The 26,890-nt window shown below is 24.9% G+C and overlaps 1 protein-coding gene across 1 annotated transcript in view; it reads left to right on the top strand.

Moving 5' to 3' along the window:
- The window catches only part of NK7.1, a 30,348-nt gene extending 12,891 nt beyond the window's left edge, over positions 1-17,457 (top strand). Inside the window, exons 2-3 of the mRNA XM_067273370.1 lie at positions 8,389-8,642; positions 16,622-17,457. Of these exons, the coding sequence (XP_067129471.1) occupies positions 8,389-8,642; positions 16,622-17,062 (695 nt within the window). The 3' untranslated portion in view covers positions 17,063-17,457. The remainder of the gene's footprint in view (positions 1-8,388; positions 8,643-16,621) is intronic.
- The last annotated feature ends 9,433 nt before the right edge of the window (positions 17,458-26,890 follow it).

Consider the following 26,890-nt stretch of genomic DNA (forward strand, 5'->3'; position numbering starts at 1 on the left):
ATAGAATATTAAATAACGTTAAAATGTTAAGTACAAACATCTTACTTTCTAATAGACCCTAAGAGAGGTATTTTTACAAGCATTCCTCTTTAAGATTTATTATAAAAATAATTACACTAATTCATTTTGAATGAAAGATAAACTTATCAAATGTTTTTAGATATGTATCAGACAGTGCTGAAACCGTTTGTCTAATAAAAAAAAGCAATAAAATTCATATAAAATTTAATCTAATTATAGAAATTCTTACGAATTAATTAAAAATTATATCGCAATTTGATCAAATAGAGAAAAGACATTATCATAACAAAACTAAGGATAATGACCTATGTAATTCACACCAGAAATTTATCTCGTGAAGATAAATCAGATAAGATAACAGGGTAATTCATCTGACAACAACACAATGTTATTTAAAGAGGTAAAACTTTTTAAATTAAACAAAATATTTTTATCTTCATACCCCACAAACTCCCCCTCTGAAGTCATTTAGAGCAACGGAAAAGAAGAAGAAGAAAAGAAGAAAGGAAAAAAAAAAAGCATTCATAGAAGTAATTTCACACACACAAATACACATACACAGTGGGAGAAAATGATAGCTTTACAAAGCTTCAGATCCCGTCTACAACGATTTAGCAGTTTCGATATACTGTATATATCATATATATATATATATATATTAAAAAAGAGCTAAAGGGGAATCTGATATTGCTTCAGGCACTTCGAGTTCAGATAAAGAATATGTGTGTAAAAGCATTTCTATCTCAAAAAGTAAATTTTATCCTTCTTTTATATTTCAATCATTCGCCTTTTATATGTGAGAATAAAATAAATTTGATTAATCCTGATATAAATGTTTGTGGTTACTTGTTTACGCATTTAATGAGGTTAATCCTTTACAAACGCGATTATCATCTTAATATTTGCATTTAACTTATATACATATATAAATAAATAAATATATATAAAAGCTTTTAAAATAGACTAATTATTATTGTTGTTTTTTTAAGAATGAGAAACCTTTAATTATGAAAAATTATATATGAACTATTGCTTGTTCTATAACATTTATACCGTGCTTACGGTGGAATAATTTCTGATATTTTATAATTAATATAAGAGAAAAAGTTGGAAAATTTTATATAGCCTATAGGCAAAAGCTGTGTAAATTACACACATATATTTTATTCTATACGGCTTAGAGATCCGAGCTGATTGTTACTAAATACTTGTGCCCGAACGTATAGCTAATTAAGAGTAGAGTCCAAAGTATCGGTTGGGCAGAGCATTAAGCAAATCCAGTCACGTGATTTGGCCTGCAGTATTTGTCTTGTCAAAGACACGATAGCTGCATCTGAACCGTCAGAAACCCCCAAAGGCCAGATGTTGTCAATCCCTGTTGCCGAGAGGGCTGGTATTTCTCTAGCCGTCTGACACCCCGTCATCGGACCGCCATTGACTCAGACTGAGTTCCGCTGTTTGGGTCCTGTGACTCACACACCAATATGAGGGATCGTGTTATACCAGCTGGAATCGATGAGCTCGTCCTGTCACGTGACTAGGATCGTAAAATATATGGAACGTTAGATCTTAATCAATAATGCTTGTTAGTCAGTGTTAATAGTCGGTGTTATCAGTGTTCATCAGATTTCTCAGTACCAAGCTACAGTTTTCTCTTCTTTAATCAAATACAAACGAAATTAATCTAAAATATAATTAAAATAAATGAATAAATAAATATATATATATACTTTTTTAATTCTGAAGCTATAAATATTGCTTGGAAAGAGGGAAGTTAATTCTTTATACAGTTCCGTTTTGATTTGAATTTATTCGATAAACTTAACATTATCACTCTTGTTTGTCAGAAAATTTCGATTTTTATTGGATAAATCTATCGTGTGAATTAATTATCGGGAAATTTTCCTTTTTCTCTTTAAAAAGAGATAAGGAAAATCCTTTCAATCTAGAATTCCACTTTAATTTTTGTATTGTTTTCTCTCTTAAAATACAGTTACAAAATCATTATTTGTGCTTTTTTTTAGCGGAAAAGTAGTATAAAATTTATTATAAAAGATTTAATTAATACATTATGAACAATTTTTTAAAAATAACTGCATAAACTCCATTCTTTGCAAGCTATATAAAAAGATTATCCCTACTATAGGGGAAATAATTCACAGTTGATAGATCAGTAATTTTCCTCTTCATCTGGAAAAATATCCTCTAATTATCAAAAATTACGAAATTTCAACATATTTAACGAAATTCTCTTACAGAAAATTCCTTTAATGACAGAAAAAAGTTAAGTAATTAGCATTTTATATGCCATTACTACGATTGGTCAATTAAGGATGAGGCCGTGTTACTTCAAACATTAGTTTGTATTGGCTAAGGTTATAAATGACGTCATATTCAATTTAATGACATCATATTTGGTTAGACGAAATTGTTTGATGTCAAAACGATAAACATCGTTCTTTAACTGCAAGCCCGTTCCTAATTACTTGTCATGTGACAGTAGGGGAGGAAAAATGGAGCATGCGTGTATGGGTTGTAAGGTTACGTTTTGTGAAGACCAATCGATAATGCAAATTTGGAGAGCAGTTAAGGATAGTCTTATGAGGATAGAGTTGGCAGACAATGACCGAACAATTGAAAATAGTTTAGAAGGGATGTAATCATAAGCGCTATTTTACAAAAATTCAATCTCTTCTTCTCCACTTCAAAAACTTACTTAACCTTAACTTATAAAATGATAAATTTCGCCTATAAAAATTCGAAAAAATAAAAATAAAAAAGAAATTTAAATTCTTTTTATAATTGAATTTTATTTTAAATAATTGCGAGGGAGAAGTATCTTCTTACTTAAATAATAATCACTATTTCATTTTCTGTATGTTGTAACGTCGAAGAGACTTTGTTCTGGGTGGAGATTCAGGAAATGAATGCATCTGTTTAACACGAATGTCCTTATTGTAAGAATAATTTCTTCTAAACTTCTATTAATTCTTATATTTTCTATTTAGTTGATATATTTATTAATTATTTTTTTAGTTAGTTATCGAATTTAAAAGCTCAAAATTCAAGACTTTTAGTATGTTTTTAACAATGGAAACGATAAGTTCTATCTAATTATAAATAATTTGAAAATGATAACATCTTCAGTTAATTATCAAGTTATAATTTATAATTTTTTTAAAATGAAAATTCGCTTTAAAATTCGATAAGAATCAAAACATTTAAGCATTTAATGCGATGCTAAAAAATCACCGATTTCGACTAAACTTTAAAGAAAATAAACCAAGTTTCTTATAAATAATAATTAAATTTAAATAGTAATTATAAATTAATATTTTAATATAAATTTTTAAGTCATTAAATATGTATCCAGAAAAATGCATAAATTTATATCTCATAAAATATTTGTTAGAATATAGAGCATATTTACAGCGATATTAAATACAGTCCTACAAATCTTTAGTAAATTTATTTATATTAATAAAGGCATTTATCATGTTTTAATCCTGAAATTCTTGTTAACTGAATGACTGTCAAACTAAAAGAATCTGGACAGACTGTAGAATCAGGGTAATTTCAGATGTGGAGAGTTCTTCTTCCCCAAAGCCTGTCACATTGCTGATAATTACGCGGTGTGTTTTCTATCAACTGCACCACCTGCTTTAACAGTCCATCCCTAGGGGCACTTCTCACACCTCTCGCTTCTTTAGGAAAAAAAAATATATTATATATAATAAATATTTTTCATAACTTCTACAATTCAATACTTAAACACTAAACTAAATTAATTTAATATAAATTTTTGTTTTAAATATATTAATTTACTGCATAATTTAATTAAAGTGTGCCAATTTAACAGATATATATGCACTCACAAAGGCTTGCAAAATTATGATTTTGGCCTATTTAATTAAGTGTATATAAATATTAAATTAATTTTATATTAATTTTCATGGAATTAAGACAATATTTTATAAGAAAAAATAAGAAATAAATCATCTTTAAAAGAAAATCTTAATTGATTTTTTTATTGTAATTCGTGGCATAATATGCTAAAATTATGCATTTGACACGTTAAATCAAGTGTTATATAAATTAATTTTAAAGGAATTTAAACAATTTATGGGGGAAAATAGAAAATAAATGATTTTTTTAAAGAAATTTTTATTAATTAATTTGATTTAAAGTTTTATTGTAATTTATTGTTTTAATTATAGTATCAAAAGGAACAACTTTTTACTTTCGGAATTGTCTTGAATAAATAAATAAATAAAATTCAATTTATTAAAATTGTATAATTATTAATTAAAGTTTAATAATTTATTAAATTTGTTTAAATAAAGCATTAAAAATTTTTATTTAAAAAAAAATTGAAAAATTGTTTCAAAAACCTAATTTTAATTGAAAATAAAATTAATATACTCGTACAATGTTATTTTTAGAAAATTATTATTACTATTATTTAATTAATAAATTAATAAAAATATGTTAAAAACATTTAAAATATTTTAATTTTTACATTTTTTATTGTTATATCTATATATTATTATAATAAAGAATTTTATTTTTAAGAATATTACTAAGATATTATATCTTAAGGAATTTTAATGTTGGAATAAAACAATTAGCACTTTTATTTAAATATATTTAATACGATTTAAAAACTTTAATGAATTATTTAATTAGTATCAAATTTTATTTTATATTATTATTTTTTAATAGAAAGTTTTTAAAATATTTCTTTGAAATTTACGTATTCATGTCTTATAACTTAAAATACATAGGCCTATATATTAAATTTATATTATTCTTTAAATTATAGAATAAAATAAAGTTTAAATTTATAAATTAAAATAATTTAATATATTATATATTATGAGAAATAAAGACAATTTAAATGTAATTTAATTGGCCTTTAAATTACAAAAAAACATTTTATTTTGTAGGCTGAAGAACAAAAAACTTAAATGTAAACTAATTAAATTTTAAAAAAATCTTTCCATATAAATTACTTTTATTAACTAGACACTTATTATTATTATTGAGCCTAATAAATGCATTCATGAATGTAGAAAATGATATAAAATAAGTGAGAAATTTAAATATTATATAATTATAATTATGTATATTTAAATAAATTTTAATTAGATATTTTCGTATAATTTAATCATTTTTTTTAAAATCAATAAACATATTTCCTTCGATATCATTATAAACATTAACTAAGCGGTTAATATTTATAACGATATAGTTTAAAGGTATAATAGTTAAAATAAATATAGATTAAAATAATTTATTAAACAATAATAACGTAATAATGTATCTAAAACAAAGTATAATTAACAAAATTTTCGTTAAGTGCAGATTAAAGAATGAATCCCGACTATAAGGCGCATCCCACGTTTTTGAGTCTAAGTTTATATTTTATTAAATTTGTAAAAGGAAATTAAGCCGTTATTTGGCTTTTTATAAAACTTCTCTCAATCTACGAATTGTTTAGAAATCGTTATTAATCAAGGGCTACATTTGAACCAGAAACAATCTGTATTAAGATCAAGGGCTGTATAATGAAGGGCTATATTTGAACCATGAACAATCCCGAGTCGAGCCGTTCATGAATAAATTGCATTTGATATACTATTTTATTTAGATACTTAGGTTCACGATTTGGCCCGTGAATAAACTTAATTTTGTTCCAACTCACTACTTATATTTTAAAATGCCAGACATGACTCGCATTAAATATTTTCACTGTCTAATGAATACTACATCAAATTAAATATATATATTTAATGTTATCGCCGTTCAGAAAGAATATTTAGCTTAAATATATTCAAAATTTAATGTGATTTAACTATTATATACATATTTTTTCGTTTAAAAGAAATTTTATATATAATAAAGAGAGACGATGCTATCAACATATTATTTTTTTAATATTTAGTCCTATTCGGAATTAAAGGAATTAACTTTCGCTTGTATATAATATAGCTTTTTACTCATATAATTTATTATGTATATAATTACATAGGCTATAATGTATGTTTGTATTCAAATACATGCAGATTACTTTAAATATAAGATGCATCCCCCTTCTAAAAGGGGGATTTCTCAGGAGGATGGCATATTAGATAATAATTAGAAGTAAATATAATTTAAAATACTTTATTAAAGAGTAAAAACGTTAATATAAAGTATAATTAACAAAAAATATAAAATGTTCTTTAAGTGCAGGCTAGAGTGACGAAGAACTCCAATTAGATACAAGGAGGTCCAAAGTTAGATAACTGTGTTTTGTGCTTTCACATGAATATGAATAGTAAACAGAGTTCAGAACAATATATTTCTCTATTATAAAATTAGTGGAAATATGATTAAAAATATGATTAAATATCTAAATATTCGAATAAGAAAACAGTTAATTACCTTTTTGGCCAATTTGTATATATTTTTATTAGCAGAATTTCATATAAAATTTTGTTTTATTACTTCATATATTTATAATTATTTATTAATTAGCTAATTTGATATATATTTCTAATCTTATATTAAAATAGCAATAAATATAATTTCTAACAATTGGATAACGCGTATTATTTTACATTATAAAATATAATTTTACAGTTTAAAAACAGATATTCAATTGTTTAAAATAATTTTCCGCGTGTTTAACTTTTAAACAATTAGGAAATTATTCATCGTAGGCCTATAATTTAAATTTTCTTTCTAAACAATAAAGCGTAATTCATCAACGATGCATCGTTATTAGTTAATACTTTTTTAAAAATATAAATTACAAAATACTTTCAGAATTATTTTCGAATATTTGAATTTTAATGCATTTCAAAAACATGCTTTTACAGACTTCCTTGTTAATAGTCATAATTTAGAAAAGACTTCTCAGAAGGACCATCTGGTAAGATTCGCAACAGAAGACTATTCTGTACGTAATTCGAAACCGTCTATACGCTGTACATCCATCATACAAATGATTAACATACTTTTAAACTGAATATACCATAAATCAGCATTTTAAAAAAATGAAAGGAATAATAGCCTTTTAAGGTCTTTGTCATCATTATTCAGTAAAATAATTAATTAGCAATCAATCTCATCGCTTTAGATTAAAATCTGTTCTTCTCTTAACATCTTTCTTTTGTCTTTACACGAATATGCTTAAAAATACAATTACAACATGTAAATTATGAGTTGAACTTGGCATTATTTAAGTTAATTGTCCCGTAAGTGCCTTTATTATTAATTTCTCTGATTTTAAGTGTAAGGTGATATATACACTTTCATAAATTGTTCTTTTTACTGTTGATTAATTATTAAATACTAACATTATCTTTCATTCTTTACTAATAATTAATTATTTAATTAATTTTAATTTCATTATAAAGATGATAAACAAGTTTATTCGGTTCCATTTTCTGTCATGATTCAGATGTATGCATTTATTTATAATGTTTAAAACTCATTTAAGAGGCCTAAAATGATCTAGTATGCCCTCTATTTGATTAAAAAAAATCTTTATATATATGTATAATCCTTAATACTTAATTAAAATTATGTGATTAAGTTCAATCATTAAGGATTTTCTATTTAATAGAGTCTAAAGAAGGATATTAGACCCTTTTAGGCCTCTTAAATTTTGATTTTCCACCTCCGTTTTCATACTTAAAATATTCAAGATGTTAAAAATAGAATTACCTAAATATCATGTAAAGAGGCTTCATTTGCATTCATAAATCTTAATCAAGATTCCACCATTTTATGAATGGAAACCTCACTCCATCAACTATTAGGGGGAGAAAGAGAGAGAAGCAAATGACTTTGCACCCTATTTATTATCATTTTAGATAGTATGGGGTACTGTAGGGTATAAAATTTTCCATAAATGCAGAACTTATGAAGGGATATAAAGTGGTTCCTCATCAACCTTTTGAGATTATAAGCGGAATTTTCAATTTGCTAGTTTAACTTACACATTTATTAAAAATAATCCTACTTTTCTTTTTATTTGTTCAGAAAATTGCTTTTTAAAGTTTTTTTAAATATGAAACCAGTAGCTTACCAAAATATTGAAAAGTATTTTTCTCTGGTAAACACAATGATTAATTCAGTATTTTCCTTTATATTCTCCTCTACATTTTCTATACTTTTTCTCTTATTGTTTTCTGTCCACAGGAGATAATATAGAGTAAAATATAAAGTAATCTATATAGAAGGAAAGAGAATGTCGGAGAATGTATAAAAATTGGAAAAAAGAGAATATTTTTCCTTTGAAATTTATGAAAAATAAGAATAAAAATTTTGTAATACTTTATAAAAGAATTTATTTAAAATTGCCTTATTATTTAATAGGTAGTACGAAAAACAATACTGGAAAACATGCGAAACGAAAAAAAGATAAAGTACCAGAAGAGATAATACAATCCAATGAAAACAGCAATTCTGGTTGCGAACAAGGAAATGATAAAATTAAGAAGAAGAAGGCAAGAACGACATTTACCGGGCGCCAAATATTCGAACTGGAGAAACAATTCGAAGTTAAAAAGTATTTATCTTCGAGTGAAAGGGCAGATATGGCCAAATTATTAAATGTAACAGAAACTCAGGTAAGTATAGAAAATATAGTTTCATCTAAATCTGTTTGAGTTTCAGATAAGTTTTACCCAATTTAACTTGTTTCATCTATTACGCTTTAGAAGAAATTTCATTGTCGATTTTCTACGAATCAAATTCAAAGGATAAAAATCTTACAGAGATGAAATTGTCTATAAAGGCAATAGCAAAGAGGGGGAACAAACCAATTGTTTGGTGTGTTACAAAAACTTTTATTGATTGATACATAGATTTATTGATAGAATAACTCTAAATCACTCGAAAGTTTTTTTTTTTTTTAACTTTTAAAGGCCAAAAACAAAATTTTGAGTAGTTTCTGCTTTATTAGACGACATTTAAGGTTGTTAATTGTAAATTTATGAATGAATTTACAAAGTTTTAAGAAAAAGGTTCTAAAAAATCTTTTACTGCTAACAAAACTTTCATTATTTCTTTAAAATAATGTTTATATTTTAATACTGTTTGCCTAGTTTATTTTAAGTAATTATAAAAGCAATACAATTTTTATATATAGTTCAATTTATTACACGAATTAAGTTATCGTTTTAAATTAGAAAAAACTACATTTTTAAAAATTTGTTCCCGGAATTATGAATATTTCTTTAACAATTAAAAATATGCCTTCGTTTGTGTTAAAATATCGCAATTGCTAAATTGTTTACTTTTAAATTTAAACGCAAATATGAAATAAAAGACAAAATATAAAAATAATAATAAAAATAAAACCTATTTTTTATTTAATTTATTTCATTGAAAATTAAGTATAAAAGAAATCAACGTTGTCTTTAACACAAAGATGGCTGCCAGAGATGTCTTTACAGATTTCATTCCCGCATACGATTAATTCCATTAAAATATCCAAAATTAATCGCTCCGCGATGCGTATACCTCAAACAACTTCCACCATCACAACAGAGTAAGCAAAGCAATATTACTCCTCTAATTACACGTCCTGGTAATAGAACCATTCTTAAGCCAGTGACTGTGCACTGATCCTTTATTCGTGTTCAGATCGGACACTAATCACGTCCAATATCCACCCCGACAAATCGATTTGTAGGTCATAATTAAAGGCATTCTCGTTTCTCTTCCTCCCCTTCTCCATTTCGGTACAGTCTTCAATGAAAAAGTTTTTTTTCCTCCCTTCTTCCACTGGAATAGAAACGATGAGTCACGGCAACCCAACAGAAATGATTTAACGATTATCTTTTTACCAGATCATTTATTTAATTCCTACTTAGATTATTTCTTTCTTTTATTGGGATTTATTTTTGCTATAAAAAAATATATAAAAAATTCCTGACACGTATTTTATAAAAATCAATTCTTATAAAACGATACAAGAATAATTTATTTTTACTTACAGTCGCTTAAATATCGCATTATTTATATTATTATTATTATTATTATACATTAAACATCAATAATTTTTGTAAATAAGGTTAATATAGTTTAAATTTATAATTATAATACTATATTTTAGGTGAAAATAAATTTTAAAATGAATTTTTCAATGTTAAACTCTATTTTTCTTAATCAAAATGTGCTTAAATTTATGCTTAGATTTGCTTTCCTCATTCAAAAATTTGCTTTTATTATTTAAAATTTACTTAAATATAATTTTAGTAAATTAAATTTAATAATACTGTTTTACTTTAATATTTACCCTTCAAACGACTAGAAAATTTGATGTTTACAAATAAGTGAACATTTAGAATTAGAGAATTTTTAAATGAATCATCGCAATGGCCAAAAGAAATTTAATGCCTCTGTCTATTTGCTGCAGCAATCCTTTCTCTTTTATAAATCCCAATTAAGGCAATTTTTCTTCTTCCCTCATCAAAGGGAGCGGCTCGATCATACAACTTATAGTCCTCAGGGAAGGAGGATTTACATACAGGGGAAACCTGCTGACGTAATCTGGGATAGAAGGTTACAAAGGGGATTAATTCATGCATCTTTAATATCAAGCCCTGAAGGTTTGAGAGTGAATAAAGGCAGAACAGTGAATGGGTAAAGTTTCTGGCATTCAACTAAGCGCAGTTGGTATGTAATAAATTGATCAAAAAATTGGTTCGATAAATACTTATGAAGATTATTTTTATAGCATTTATGTTCATTTACACTTTCGTTTGTACTGTACATCTCCCTTATCGTCCAGGTTATCTAATTTGTTGTATAATTTCCTCTTTAGTGAGCTTCACTTCTATTTTGCATTTAATTGATTTTTCTTTTACTGATAAGAAACTCTTTCTTTTGCCAGAAATATGACTATTTTTATTTAAAAGATAATTTCTATTTGATATTCTAAACATTTCCTAACACACTGTTAAGCAGTAAATCACTATTGTTACACAAAATGTTACAGCCTCTACGAGGAAATATATACTACGGGATAGTCCAAAAGCAGTTAACCTTTGTAAATATTTAGAAACACGTTAATTTAAATATATTACTGTTTCTTAATAAATAGTTTTTCTAATTTTTGCGTATTTTTATCACATTTCTGCCAATTTTATAAATAAAACACATTATTTGAAACTCAGTTTATCATTTATATTCACAAGCGTACAGGATCTGGAAACACACGAAAGAAAATATAGTTAATTGAATAGTTAATATAGTTAATTGACCCATGGCCGAACAGAATACAATGAGCTGACCTTTGATCTACTCAGATAACAAAAACCTACTATTTGGGCCATCTGTGTATTTTATAATACTTTCTTCTTTATTGCATGATATATAATTTTAATGCTGTATCGTTATTACAGTATATTCCATTTACATACACCATTTACTCATTAAATGCGCACGTTTTAAACGAAAGGTTAAGCGACACTCTGCATAAAAAAAAAAGTATTTTGAAAGAATTAGGCCTACGAATATAAAAATTAGAATAAAACAAAATGTAATAATGCAAAATAATCGATGTATACAATACGTGGAAGCAAAATGGTATATGAAAGTCACAAAATTATAATTAAAATTAATTGGGTTGCACGCGGACTGTTATAGATCTAAATATCGTGAAAACTCTATTGATGGAAACAATAACGTGACTCCTGTTTGTGAAAAGTTTGTAAACAAATAACGTTTGACAAGATCAATATAAATTTTCTTTAGATGATATCTCTCCAAATTCTGTGAATTCTCTTTATTGCTTTACAATATATTACACGTAGTTTTGTTTGCTAGTTTAACACATATTTATGACAAAATAAAGATTTAGACCTAAAATATAGTAAAAACTCACCGATAACACCGCATGAAACTTAAATTTAAACCTTTAGACGTTTTAATTTCGAAAATGTTGTTTGTTTCGCAGTTTGTTTATATATATATATATATATATATATATATATATATAATAATAATTATTATTATTATTAATTTTTTAGAGTGGGTGATCTTGAATTATTGATATTCTTATACAATATATGATATTCAAATTCATAGAGATAAGTTAAAAAATTTAATTTTCTAAGAATTTTATATAAAGAAGGCAAATTTAAAATAGACGACGTAAATCGTATTTTATTGTGTATAGGCTAAATGTACTGTACAATAATTTCTTTAAATGGTACAGTACAATAAACTGAATTAATTCAATGATAATTTTTAGATTGAATGTCGTAGGTGTTTGTATGAGAAATGTCATTTTAGATTATATAAAAGAGGATATTTTGATGTCTAAGTCGTAAGAATAGCATTAAAGGATTTCTTTGTATATAGATAAGTACTATATACAGTGAGCTTTCAAAGAACTGAGCTAAATCATTCGCTATATCAAGAATTCGCTACATACATAAAGAATACCAGTCTAACAGAATTGTTCACTATATCGAGTCTACTATAATTATAAAAATATGCATTTATTTAGATAAAGATGTTAAAAATGTAGGCATAGAAATAAGTAAATTTTAGGGACGGTCAGATGGGTCATATTCCTCCTTAACCAAAAATTAAGAAGTAGGTTAATTAAATATAATAACGTGTATGAAAATATGTTTTATTTTTCGTCGTATTGTTGTAATGGGGGCATTGGAAATACCCAATACAGCGATACCCTGTTACAACGACACCTCGATACGCTACTTCATAGAATTTGTGGAATTAACTACGATGCGATTTATTTCTTACAATTATCCAAAATTTCTAATGGGACTGCATAAATTTTGGACTAAATTTTCTTTTGGAATCATTCAAATTGTTTTTAAAAATATTGAAATGGTAATATTCTGTACCAAGTCTTTACCTCTATACCATAAACTATATGCTTAAACCTAATTAATAATCGTAATAAACTCGATTTTATTTGAGAATTTAAATATTTAGTCAAATTAAATAGAAATCCGAAAAGAAAATACTAAAACGCCACAAAAATCCAATAGCTAGCAAAACATAAAAGATAACGATCCTTCAAACTATTATGGCTTATGTAATGGATATTACATTGGCCTTCATATTCAGAGAAACGTAATTGGATTGCATATGGATTGTTATAGGTCTATATGAGTCCAATTTCGTGAAAACTCTTTAGGAGCAAACAATAAAGTGGCTCGTGTTTGTGAAAAAGTTTGTAAACAAATAATGCATGATAGGATCAATATAAATTTTCTTCAGGTAATAGATTTCTTTCTAAATTTCTTGGATATCATTTATTGTCTTAAAATATAAGAATACTTCTGATAAAAGTATTCTACACTTTTTGCGATTAAACAAAAATTTAGATTTAAAAAAAATATATTTATATTTTTCTCAAAAAAATATGGCTACTGTTCACTTCTTCAATTGAAACCATTAAAACTTACGTATATATATTATCAAACTTCGTTATAGCGCTTTTTAAATGGTAAATAGAGAAAATTTTACGATTTGTATATTTATAAATATACGATTTTGAATTGCAAACGACATTTTTATCACCAAATTACTCCACTTTTACAACGCTCAAACAGAATTTTGTATGTAAATCTCATCACTATATTATCATCACTATAGTATATATATATATCACACTCTATTTAGTACAGTATTAGAGGCAAACAAATGGTGCACTAAATGGAAGTCTGAATATTTTGTAAATGATTGACTATATCCAGAGTAGGATTTTTCACATTAACTAAACAAACTTCAGCTTAGGCCATGTGCAAATCTACAACTTAAGGCTTCGCGCTTTTAATTAATTAATTTTTTTTTTATTAGAAAAAAGGCCTCTTATACGTTATAGTTTAGAGACCTTAACAAGTCTGAATTAGGCCTTGATGTTAAATGTTATTTAATATATATATATATTACTTTATATAGGCCTATTCTTAGCTTCTTAATTATCAAGTTTCTTGAATAAGTTGACAATTAAGAAGCTCAAAAAATTGAAAACATATTCTTAAATTCAGCAAGCTCTCAATTTAATGGACTAATTGGGGGAAGAGGCGTTCGCTGTTGCTAAAAGTCTATTAAATCGAATGTATTTTAAAAACATACATTAATAACGAACATATAGTGTACGGGATGTATGAAAATGTTATAATAATATACATTGAGTAATTTATACTCATTAAATTCATTGACCCTTTAGCATACCCTATCACATAAAAACAAATTTCTGTTTCCTTTAGGACAGAAATTTTTTCTCCGTTAAATAGGAGAGCGTTAAATCGAGGGCCTAATGTAATTTAATTAGGCGCGCAGAAGAATAAGATGCTGTGACAAATGCTAATTAACTTATAATCGATATATAAGAATGTATTTAATGAGATTACATTTAAATCTCTACATATTTAAAGATTTTATAAAATACATTCTTCAGTTTTTTTACCTAGAGACGTAGTAAGATTTTTTTTTATTTATGTTACTTATAAATGTGTCATATACATTCACTTTCACTTTTATATGATTCTAATGTGCAGTTTTGAACTGCAAATTTAGGAGTAAGCATCATATGAGAATAAATTCAGTGTATTCACTTCAATTTCCTGACTGAATGAAATTTGATTTAACTCTATATTATAATGTGTTATAACTTTGTGCTTTTAGTCCTTGTATTTCATTTTTACAGCAAATAGGGAATTCCTCGAGAGAATAATTCAATTTTATGTTTCGTTTTTAGTTATTCATATGCCAAATACTTAATTTTAAATTACACTTGACTTTATAGAAGATTTTTTTTATATTAGAGGTAAAAATTATATTTTGGTTTTGTCAACGAATTTATTTTTTTAATTTCAGACACTTTCTTGCCGTAATAATGTCGATAACGGCAAGAAAAATAACTATTTATTAAATTTTATTCATTTTATAGTACAGTAATTAATAAAATAACTAAAATTTTTAAAATTTTCCTGAATATACAGCAAAAAAAAAAAAAAAAAAATATATATATATATATATAGGCCTATATATTTAAGATGTAAATTCTTCTGTTAACTTTAATTAAAATATTATAAGGTTTAGACAAACTGTTTGTCTGTCCACTCTTCTAGGCCTATTCTTAAACAGATCTAGAAAAAATATTGACTTAATTAGACAGGCAGACAGATAAACAGCTTAAATGTCGCATTAAGAACAGGTCTACAAAAATTAGTCTATATTTAATAATGCTGTCTGAGAATTCTGTTGAACTTTATTTTAGTTCTAAAATACTCGAAAAATTAAATAAAATAGAATTTATCAACTGTCCAAAAGCAGATTATCGTTCAGAACTCACAGAGAGTATATAATTTATTATAAAACAGCAACGCCCAAGTTAATTTGCTGCTACCAACTGCACTCCGCCCAAATTGTCATCTTCGATTATGCCCTTATTAAATCTGAAAATATCCTTATTAAATTTGAAATTATAATCTATCCCTTACACGTGATCAAAAATTAGATAGGTTAAAGGGTCGAGCCAAACAGTATACCCGCATGTCAATGTCACATAAAGCCTACTGCATGCTAGAGTTCAAGTTCTGAGTCACATGTATTTAAATTGGAATAATTTGATTTTAATTCGTATTTTAAAGAAATAGTCTTTATTTTTTTTTAAATATAATTTTGTTGTGAAGAATGTTTTTTATGGTTTAATTTAATAATTAGTTTTCAATTAGCTTTTGTCATAATTCAGATTTGCTAGGACTCTTCTCTACAGCAAGTAGGATCCTTCCCCTCTCCCAATATTAATATATAATATATTATTATTATTATTTTGAGGATAAAGAGAGTATGACCAGTAAACAAGCAACAATCGAGGCCTCACATTAATTTAAGAGGGCTTTTTTTAATGTGTTGCTTATTTACTTGATGTATAAATTCGAGCCTGGTTGTAATTATAGCAGAATAAAACTATTTTTAAAGTATAAAAGAAACCCAATTTTTTCATTTTTACTTTTAAAAATTGATCTATATTCTTGTAATTCTTAAAATATAAATTCAAGTAGTTTTAAAGTTATGGATATTATTATACTTGATTTGAACTAGATAAAAATATGAAAATAGAGCAATTCTCTCTATCTTTCTTCATGTTTCTTTCAGTTCTATATATTAAATTTTCTACTCAAAAAACATTTTACAATCACAAAATTAATAAGTTCAATTTGATTCCGATATCCAGTTTTTATATCATAAAATTTTTATTTATTAAAAAGCCATTTCTCAAATCAGATGATTCACCGCAGTTATTCAAGAATGCATAAAATTTTATTTACTTATAAAAGAATATTCTCTAAATATAAATTTCATCGCACTTCAAATATGCAGAAAATTCTTGCTTTAGGTTTTAAATTCAAATATTTTTAAATATCATAAAATATATATTCATTATTCAAAGTTTACGACTATTTAATAGTAGGTTATATATATATTAAATGCTTTAATAAAATATATAATGTTAAAACAGTGGAAATTATTATTTAAATTGAAATAAATCTGTTGTAATTTGACTATATTAGGCAATTAAATATTTAACGAAGGTTTCTTTTCTACCAAACAGGTAAAAATTTGGTTTCAGAATAGGCGTACAAAATGGAAAAAACAGGATATTGTAACAGGTACAGATTCCAGCGAACATAAACCCCCAACTCCGAATAACATTAAAGGTAAAAGTGCCAAAACCAAGCCGGTCCCGATCAGTACATCGTCGTCGTCTGCAGTTGACAAGAATCCCCCTCAAGATATAAAAGTCAATGTTGCGACTATCCGAACAACAGATGCAACAGACGTTATGGTTGACAAGGATATTTCAAGGATAGAATCTAATAAAGTTGAAGACTGTGCATCTTATAAAATTAGGACACAATCACCGACTAGTCCAAGTGTCGAACAAGCCAATGAAGTTTCCAATGAATTTTTAAAACTATCCGAAAAATATCCGAACGACAAAGAAGCGATTGTACATACACAAACACCGAACGTAGATACAGAAGTACACTGACACAAATTAAGATGTAAATCAGCTATATATATATATACATACATTTATATATATAAATATATATATATATATATATGCGGATTCATACGTAGGTTAACGTATGAATTACCTTTAAAAAATACACGTGTGGATCATTTTCGATCAATGTTATCCACCACATCGACCAAGTTTGTTCTTTTTGGTGTTTCCATGGTTGTATTATATGAATAGTGCAAATATCTTTATAACAATATGAGGTTGAGTGCCTCTTATAATTATAAAACTGTGTCCGATAAAACATTAAAAGCAGCCTTCATATGTGTGAGTTATGTGTTGTCTACTAAAGAAATATGGCCAAGGTAGTGCGATTATAATCTCATTCACATGAGAATAAAGAATTTAATTTGTCAATATAAGTCTCGATTCTTTTTTGATATGTGACAATAAATTTATTTTCAATATTTTCGTTATATTTTGAAATTTTAATTTCAATTAAATCAAGTTTCAATATCTTCTTTGTAGATTTTAAACGAAATAATATTAATATAAATATATAATAAAAAATAAAAAAATTATAACCAATTATTTTATATTAATACAAAATAATTAAAGCTTAAATCTTTAATAATTCAGGAATATAATTAAAAATAAATTCTTTACAATGACATTTTTAAATTAATAAAAAATATTCTAAGTTTGTGAAATTTACTATAAAAAAATAGTAATAATTATATAAAAATTTGGAAAAATAATGCTAATTTTTAATTAAAATAGTATATGTATTTATAAATTAAAATTATTTTGTCCCACTTTACAACATAACAACAACTTTGTCAATTGGAATTTTGAATAAAATGTAAACCTAAACAACAGTAAAAACTTTACAACTTGTACAGAAAAAAAAATAATAAATTGGTTTCGTCATTTTAACTAAGCATTTGGTAAACTTCATAAACCACAAGTTTACATTTTTTGACGAAATAGTTCTTTAATGACGACATACATCAATTCACAACAGCACTTTTCTTGCACTCTACTGTTAGAATCCTGAATTTTTATCTTCTCTGTACTTCTATACTTAGATTTTTCTAGAACTACCATGGAAATCATATAAAATAATAAAAAAATTTAATTTGTATTCATACAGTTTACTAAATCTTAGAAGTAAACAGACATCTAATACATCTATTTAAATGTTGATACACTTATCGAATCAATGTCCAATACCGTAAGATTAAAAATAAATAATTATTGTTAGGAGAGAACACAAAAATTATAATTTTGACAAACTAATTAATTTTTTCTCGGGTGTTTTTCTTTTACAATTGAAGAAAAAAAAGAAAAAAAGAGGGGGGAGAAAAAAGAAAAGATGCATCATTACTGTCAAATAAGTAGAAACAATTAGTAACTTCTGCAGTCTACTAGTCGAGACAAGTAGAGTATCACGTTCAATTGTGGCTTCAGCTAGAGACATGTCTCCGCCTTTTCCCTGTATTCCTAGCTTGGTTCTGAACGGAATGGAAGAGTTGAGGCAATAGCATTACTCTGCTAACCATCCCAGTTATTGGTCTAATTTCAGTCTACCACTCCTCTAGGGCAACTTAACTAGAGTCATTTCGTTGTTGTTTAGGTCAGTAGTAGTTGTTACAAACAGCTTTTCACTCCAAACACCGCAATTTTCCACTCTGCAATGAAATTAGCCTACATTTCTAGGAAACAAATGCGCAAAGTTACAGCAAAATATTTTTAAGTTAACTAGATGGAGGTTATTAACTCTAATTATAGCAGTCAAAGAATTAGGTTTAGGTAAAATTATGTTTTTATTTTTATAGGAAAGTTATATATAAAATGTATTAAACAATTAAAAGAAATTATTATTTTTATTAAAAAAATACAGGCGCAATAAAAATTATAAACTACAATCTTAACTCATAGATTTTTCTAATACATTTTAAAGATATTAATAGTTCAATAATTAAAGTTTAAAGACAAAATTTGTATAATTTTCATTAGAATTGTTAAAATATCTTCTGTAAAGAGAATCCCCAATAGTCAAGGATTCACATTACACAAAGGCAAGGATAATTTCCTAAAGTGTAACAGTCTATAGAGATGCGGCATGATTTAAAACAGATGAATTATATCCGTTATAATTACAATTAACGATTTTCAAAATCAGTAAAAGGGTGTTTAATACTAAAAAAAAAAAAAAAAAAAATAGTTTAAACTATTAAACAACTAATTTTGCATAAATTAAGATAAAAATTTATTAGTAATTTCAGTAAAAATATTAAACTTAAATGGGTTCTGTGAAGCAGAGAAGTCGTTAATGTATCAGAGATAGGCTAATGTTCTTGTGAACTCATCATCATAATAAACTTAAAAAAATATATTTATATTGCTTATCATCATAAAAGCGATTTTCTTGAATTTCAGCTAATTTATATTTTTTAAAATCAACACACACACACACATATATATATATATATATATATATATATATAATTAACATAGAACCAAATTTTTTATTACCAATACTGATATAATTATAGGTATTACGTGGTACTTTTAGTGCCCTATGTGCCCATGGTTAATGATATGGTGTGTATCACGTGATAAAAGTCATTAACATAGTAGAACTAGGTCGTAAATGGTGTTCTGTCTGAAGTGAGTAAACTGTGAGTTGCAATCATCATTCATTGGTAGACGACATGCTACAGCTGCCCCCTGTTGACATCGAGCCGAACTATGGGTGTGTCTGACAGATTGTTGATGGGTTCGAGTTCCACACGCCGATAATAGAAGAGTCTGACTCGCTCTATTTACTAATCAATGGAACTTAATGTAAGCGTATCTTAATGTGTGTGGTTACTATTACATCAACAAAGAAATAAATATAGCAGGATTTTACTTCCTAACATAATAGAGGAAGTAGCTTTCTGACTTGTTTTTCGATAGAGAAACAAAGATTTTTCTTTGTAAACACTCAATAAATTCATTTGAATAATAATTTAATATTTTTATCATTAAAAAAAAAACATTCCTAGAATTAATATTAAAAAAAAATTAAATAATTTCAGCTTTATCAATGACAAGTGAAACTAACAAGTTGGCCTAAATTATATAATCTTACACTTAAGCTTCTTATATTAGTAATTTAAAACTCTTTTAATTAATAAATTGGTAAAATTAATAATTTGTCTAATTCTAGAAGCGAATAACTGATAATTATGACGTCAATACTTGTAATAATTACATGAAGATCATTTAATTTTTGAAAATCGAAATGAAGTGCAGGGTTCTCTGTCATACAAGCCAAACTGTTTTGCTTCACCAACTAATGTTACAGTCAATAGTGGTGTTTACTTCAAGTTACCAATCGATGGGTTCGTGATCCCACGTTCAGATAATGTGGTTGTAAGTGGATAATTACGTGGAAGATCATCAGTCTACTCACAGCATTAGCAGACATGGATTGCGTGAGACATTGTTGAAAGATACTCTTATGTGAAAAAAAAGAAAAAAAAACAATGAAATTAATACATAATATTATTATCTATAGCATAACACAAGGCTTAATTTGTGATTGAAGACTTAAATAAATTATTCATCTACAAAACTATTTATAAATTGTCATGGTTTGAAGATTTTCATTTTGTACTTAACAGATTCTTTTCTAAATTGGGATTCGTACAGAAAAAAACCAGACTATTATTGTACCTTTTTGACAAATATACGATGTCGACTTTTGTGGGTTCCCTCAGAAAGGCCTCTCTAATCATTTTTAAATAGGCCTCTTCTCATTAGAATTTCAAAGTTTTCATAGAAATTATTATTTATTAATGTTAATTTCAAAGTTTTCATAGAAATTATTTATTTATTAAATGTTAATTAATGAGAAATTTATGATATTAATTAATTACTTCACCCATAAATTTGTATGTTTTTTCAATAGATTTTTTAAAAATCATTAAATATTTATTAACCTTAAAATGTATCTTATTTATTAAGATAATTATTAAATGATTTTTAACGTTATAAATATTATAACTGAATTTTTAAAATTGCAAATAAAATTATCCAACACTTTTATATATATATTTAAATTATACAATTCATTTTCAAAAATAATTTTCCGACATTTTAATTTAGTAATTGCAACAACTTAATTCACGTTTCATTTATTTCTAAACAGCATTCTTCAGTTTGTCTGTTCGTTTATCGATACAATTTCCAACATTTTTAATACATTGATTTACCCATTAAACATTTATTACAATAAAAAACGTATATTTAAATTAAATTTTTAAATATTTTAAACGAAATTATCCAGTATTTTTTTTTTGTACAGTTTTTATCAATTTAACTTATTATTTCAATATTTAATAACTGGAGAAACTTAAATCTTTTTTCGTTTATTTTTAAACAGTATTGTCTGTCTGTTTGTTGATACAATTTCCAACATCCGTTATTTTTCAAAAAAAATATTTTCTCTTATATCCAACAGTTACAAAAATTTACAATATAAAAAAAAAGGAGGATATTTATCGTCCCACTTTTTGTCGAGGTTTTGTACTTACAACGGATTGCTTTTGAAATTAATAGTATTTTATCTTAATTTATTGCTCTACTTTAGGACTTCATACTGATTTTTTTATTTTTCCTTTCCAACTTATTTAATCATTATGACTTCCCTACGGACCAATTCCGAGAAGGACAATAAAAAAGCAGTTATACTTATTAAAAAGCAATTTATTTTGTGATATTTCTTTTCTCTTTAATTTAATGATGTTACTATGGAAACACCACATTTAATTTTTTTTCTCTCTCCATTTTTTTTTCTTTTTTACGTTGCTTCTCCGATCTTATCAACACCAGGCTTAATAGCTTATGAGAACGTGTTAATGGATAATTTAACGAGCCTTTAATTTTTATTTATTAAGGTAATAATTAAGAAATTGATATAGTAAAAAAAACTATTAAAGGTTCAGAGATTACATTATTTTAGTTCTTATTTATTAAATTCGTTAATTAATCTGAATTAAAAAATAGTAATAAAAAAACTTATAATTTTTTAATTAAATATTTTAAAAATTTTATAATTAATTTTTATAAATAATTGCTATTTAATTTCTATTTTTTTTTTCCTTTTTTAATTGGAAGAAGTTTATTGCGTGTAAACATATTTTTTTGTTTATTTAATTTTATTAAATTGTTTTATAAGTTATAAATATAATTTTTCGTGTAAAAAAATTAAATTTTAAAGTCTTTTATTTATGTAAAAAGTTGGTATTTAAAATAAAAAAGAATGGAGAAAAAGAAAAAAAATAAAAGTAGGATAAATAGGTCTACTTACAAAAAATTCTTTCGTATGAAATAGTAACAGAAAGATATTCTGTAATGGTTGAAGAGATAGATAAAGAGATTGAAAGAGTACGTTGTAAACCAGAGGAATAAACAGAGTAGGAAATATATTGAGAGTAAATCTCATAGAAGCAGAAGAATAACATGAGATAGACATACATTTACTTTAGCAATACATTAATAATAATTCAATTATTCATAAATTTTATATAGTTTTAATGTAACTTTGTTCAGTTTGATAAAGGGTTTGAAGCCCAAATATATTAAATATAGGAATAAAATTAAAAATTTTCCTATATTTGGTTCTTTAAAATGGATGTTTCTTTTTAAAGTCAGCAATTGGGAGTTTTTACTTAATGCATATAAATAATTTTAAAGAGAATTTATAAAAAAAATAATATAAAATAATTATTAAATAATATAGTCTACAATGTAAACTCTACATTTTGTTTTTAAAGTGAGATATTTAATATAATTAATTGTAAGAAGAAAAAATTGACCATTTATCCCAAATTTGAAAAGAATAACGTTAAAGAGAACGAGGTTAGTCAAATCGATGAGAGACCCTCTTTCTTTCTCTCTTCCTCCATATTTTTACCCCCATTTGTGTCAGTAGTAATTACTGCATCAGCCCTTGAGAATGGAACCCTTATTGCCTTACAAACCCATGTTGTTTTCAAGAAACCAATTTTTCTGCTATACTTTACACATAATTATTTTGAATAGTTATTTAAAAGGTTCATTGAAATTGCGCATATTCTTGCATATCTAAATATTTAATTAAATTTGAATTAATAATTTTTAATTTAATTATTTAAAAATTTAAATTTTAATATATTGTTTAATATATAAATTTTGTTTTAAAATTAGAGGAGAAAAAATTAAAAAGAAAGAAAGAAAAGTTATATTAGATTTAAATTGAGTTAACATAAGTCAAAATGCAAATTCAATTTATTGAAAACTAAAAATTCTTCGTGACAAATTTAAGAACAATTGTAAAATACTAAAGTATTATATAGGCTATTATTATTTAATAATATACACAGTTATGTGTTATATATTATAATACATTACATTATTATAACTATAAAAATTCAATATAAATATAATATATTATATATTAAAGACAAAAATAAATTATACATAAATAATTTATTTATGACTTTTAGTTGTACACTGGAGAGGCGAGGATTGACTAAATCTGTATTTGTTACTTTACATAAAGTATATATGTAGTTAGATAAATAAGAATGATGTTTTTATATGAAGTTCAAGGAAGTTAGAAGCCACCTCAAAATAAGAACCATTAAACATTATCTTTATATCACTAAAAAATTTAATTCAGCATGAATCAAACTTCACATAATTTGTAATAGTGTTACTAACAAATTTAAGAATAAATCTAAAATATTAAAGCATAAAACATTGTATTCACAACAACAAAAACCTATTCAGCAGGAATCAAATTTCACATAGTTTGGTCTTCAAAATAATTTTTAACATCCACATAAGCGTGAAATGATTTTCTTGGTTTATCTATGGGTATACCTTATAGAAGACAACATTCCAAAAAAGGAAAAAACTCAGAAAATAACACCTTATTTTACATTCTTTAAAAAAAGAAATGGGGGAGAAGTCATTCTTAGTTCTTTTCCACGCCTTCTCATAAAAAAATTTATATGTTTTGAAGTCTTTCTGCTAGTTTTTATGTTTTTTCTTGAATTTATAATTTATAAATTTCACATGTGATAAACCGAACGCGAATGAAATTAAACATATTGCGCGAACAATATTTCTAGGGTATAGTTTATGAGTTTAATTTATAAACAAAATAATAATGAATATGTATATCATTTTTTTAAAAAATTAAAAACGTAATCAATTAAACTTTCTACTTTTAAAAATTAAAGTTAATAAAAAATTTCACGAAATATCAAAAATGTTGCGTATTTCATACCAAATAGAAATTCAAGGCATGTTATTTTTTGACCGGTTTCCATCTTGTGTCAAAAACCATTAAGTTAACCAACGAAGCCGAAATAATGGGTGTGACACTTTAATAAGTATAGGAGTTGGGAGGGTTCTAAAAAATCCCCGAAACGAAATTCAACCTACTGATATGATAGAAGATTGACGGTTCTTCCACGTAAAAATCACGTTTAAGTCAAAGGTCAACAGTAATGTCGATTAGAAATGTAACACGGAGGAAGATGTTGATTAGACACAAAACTACGAGCAGGTGCGTTCCTTCGTTTCTACACATTTTTATATCGTTTTATTTCGATCATAATTATATTAATTATAATTTAATATATAAATAATTTATTCAAATTTATTTTGAAATCATTTTTTATAAATTGTAATTATATACTTATTTCTATAATTTTTTAATATTAATTTTTACATTAAAAATGTGTAAAGTACTACATATTACAAGATGTATTAAATTTAAAAATAATTCTTATTGTGTATTCTTGTATGCATTCAGATAAAACTGTATTTAGTTTCTTATATAAAGAATATAAGATAATAAAAATATAAGAATGTGGTTCAGAATATATAGAGTTTACAGTTCAAGAAGGAATTAGACTATACAGATTACATATAGGACTATAACATAAATTGGAATAAAATTCAATTCAATTTTATTTTAAATACACATAGCTTATCTGGATTTACAGCCATATATAAATCTTTAAAATAATTTTATTAATTTTATCCTATCAATTTTTGTTTATTATAAAAAGGAAACGTTATATAATATGTTTAAAAATATATTTTTTAATAATTTTTAAGAATATATTTTAATGATTATTTACATAAGTTACATACGTTTCTTTATTAAAAAATTTAAATTAATATGCTATAGGTCTACATTCATTTATTTTCAAAAAATATATATTTTTTCTTAATCTATATTTTATTAATAATTATTTATTTTTAATAAACATATTAATAACTATTAGTCATTTTTATTAAGATTATAATGTTTTTTGATGTCTATATTTATTTTAAAACTATAAATAGTTTATATTTATTTATTTTAGTCTCAACTGAATAAAATAAATTGAATAATTGAACTTTTTAGAAGTTGTATATTGTTTAAATTTATTATTCTAAACAATATGTAATATATTGGTAAAATAAAGTTAATTAAAATATAATTTTTAAGAATAAATTAAGTTTTTTAAAAAATATATTTTTTAAATTATTGATATTTACTACACAAAATACTATTGTTACTATACATAGAAATATAGTTATTTGCTTTATATTTAAAATCATTGTAAAGCTTTATTTTTGATATGTAGATTTTAAGTAAATTAAATAATTGTCATTTTAAATATTATTAAAACTTTAATGAAAGAAATATTAAAAAATTCAATAAATTTTATGTTAATGTTAAGCTTTATTTTCTGATATAAAATAATATAACCTTTTAAAAATTATACTATTTAAAATTTATAATAATAAAAATATTAATATTATATTAATAGATATTTTATTTTTTAATAAATTATGGATTTATTTTATATTATATTATTTTCATTATAATAGTTAAATATAAATTCATCAATGAAATTTATTTATATATTAGAAATTAATTTAAAATTTATTGTAAAAGAATAAAATTACATAAATGAATTGAAATGTAAGTTATATAATTTTCAAGAAAGCAATTCAAATTCAAATGATAAATTTAATATTGAAAGCTTTCTTAGATCAATAAGTAATAATTATGGATTCAGAATGTAATAATAATTTTATTTTCTAATTTCATACAGATTTAACATAAAAATATCAGTAGAGAATGATTATATGTAAGCGAAGATTGTGTATAATCAAATCTTGAGATGACTTTATATCCTGAAATTTCACATAAAAAACTTTTGTAATTTATTATATGATACAATGATAGTTCTTTGTAATGTATAAAAATTTGCTTGTATTTAACAACTGTTAAATAGAATATAATTTGTATGTATATGTGTGATTTAAATTTAAAAGACAAAATAATTAACTAACGAATATTTCATAAAGTTAAAACGGTATAAAACGGAATGCCGTTTTTGACAGGTTTTATTGTACGAAAGGGAAAATTTTGACCTCGGTTCCTGCCAAAAGTTCTCTTTCTAACAAGTTTCTGTTTCGTAAAAAGTTGTTTTTATTTATGTTGAAAAGGAGAAAAGTTATAAAAAAAACGTTACAATTCATATTTAGAACTGCTTTCTCTGCAATGTGAGTATTATATGTTTCAAAGACATATTGAAAACACCGAAACGTCTCTTTACGGACGAAAAAATATGCGTAAAAACCGTAATATCTTTGTAATGTGTTTTAATTATAATTTAGAATCTAGCTACTGTTACTCCAAAAAATTCATAGCTCATTCAATTCCTTAACTTATATTATGTTATGCAATTAATATCTAAAAAGACTTTCGTTTCCGTATTAGACAGGTTTCCGGCTAATATCTTAAGTGGT

This window comes from Centruroides vittatus, unplaced genomic scaffold (genome assembly GCF_030686945.1).
Source record: "Centruroides vittatus isolate TY-2023 unplaced genomic scaffold, ASM3068694v2 contig_474, whole genome shotgun sequence".
Classification (NCBI taxonomy): domain Eukaryota; kingdom Metazoa; phylum Arthropoda; class Arachnida; order Scorpiones; family Buthidae; genus Centruroides; species Centruroides vittatus.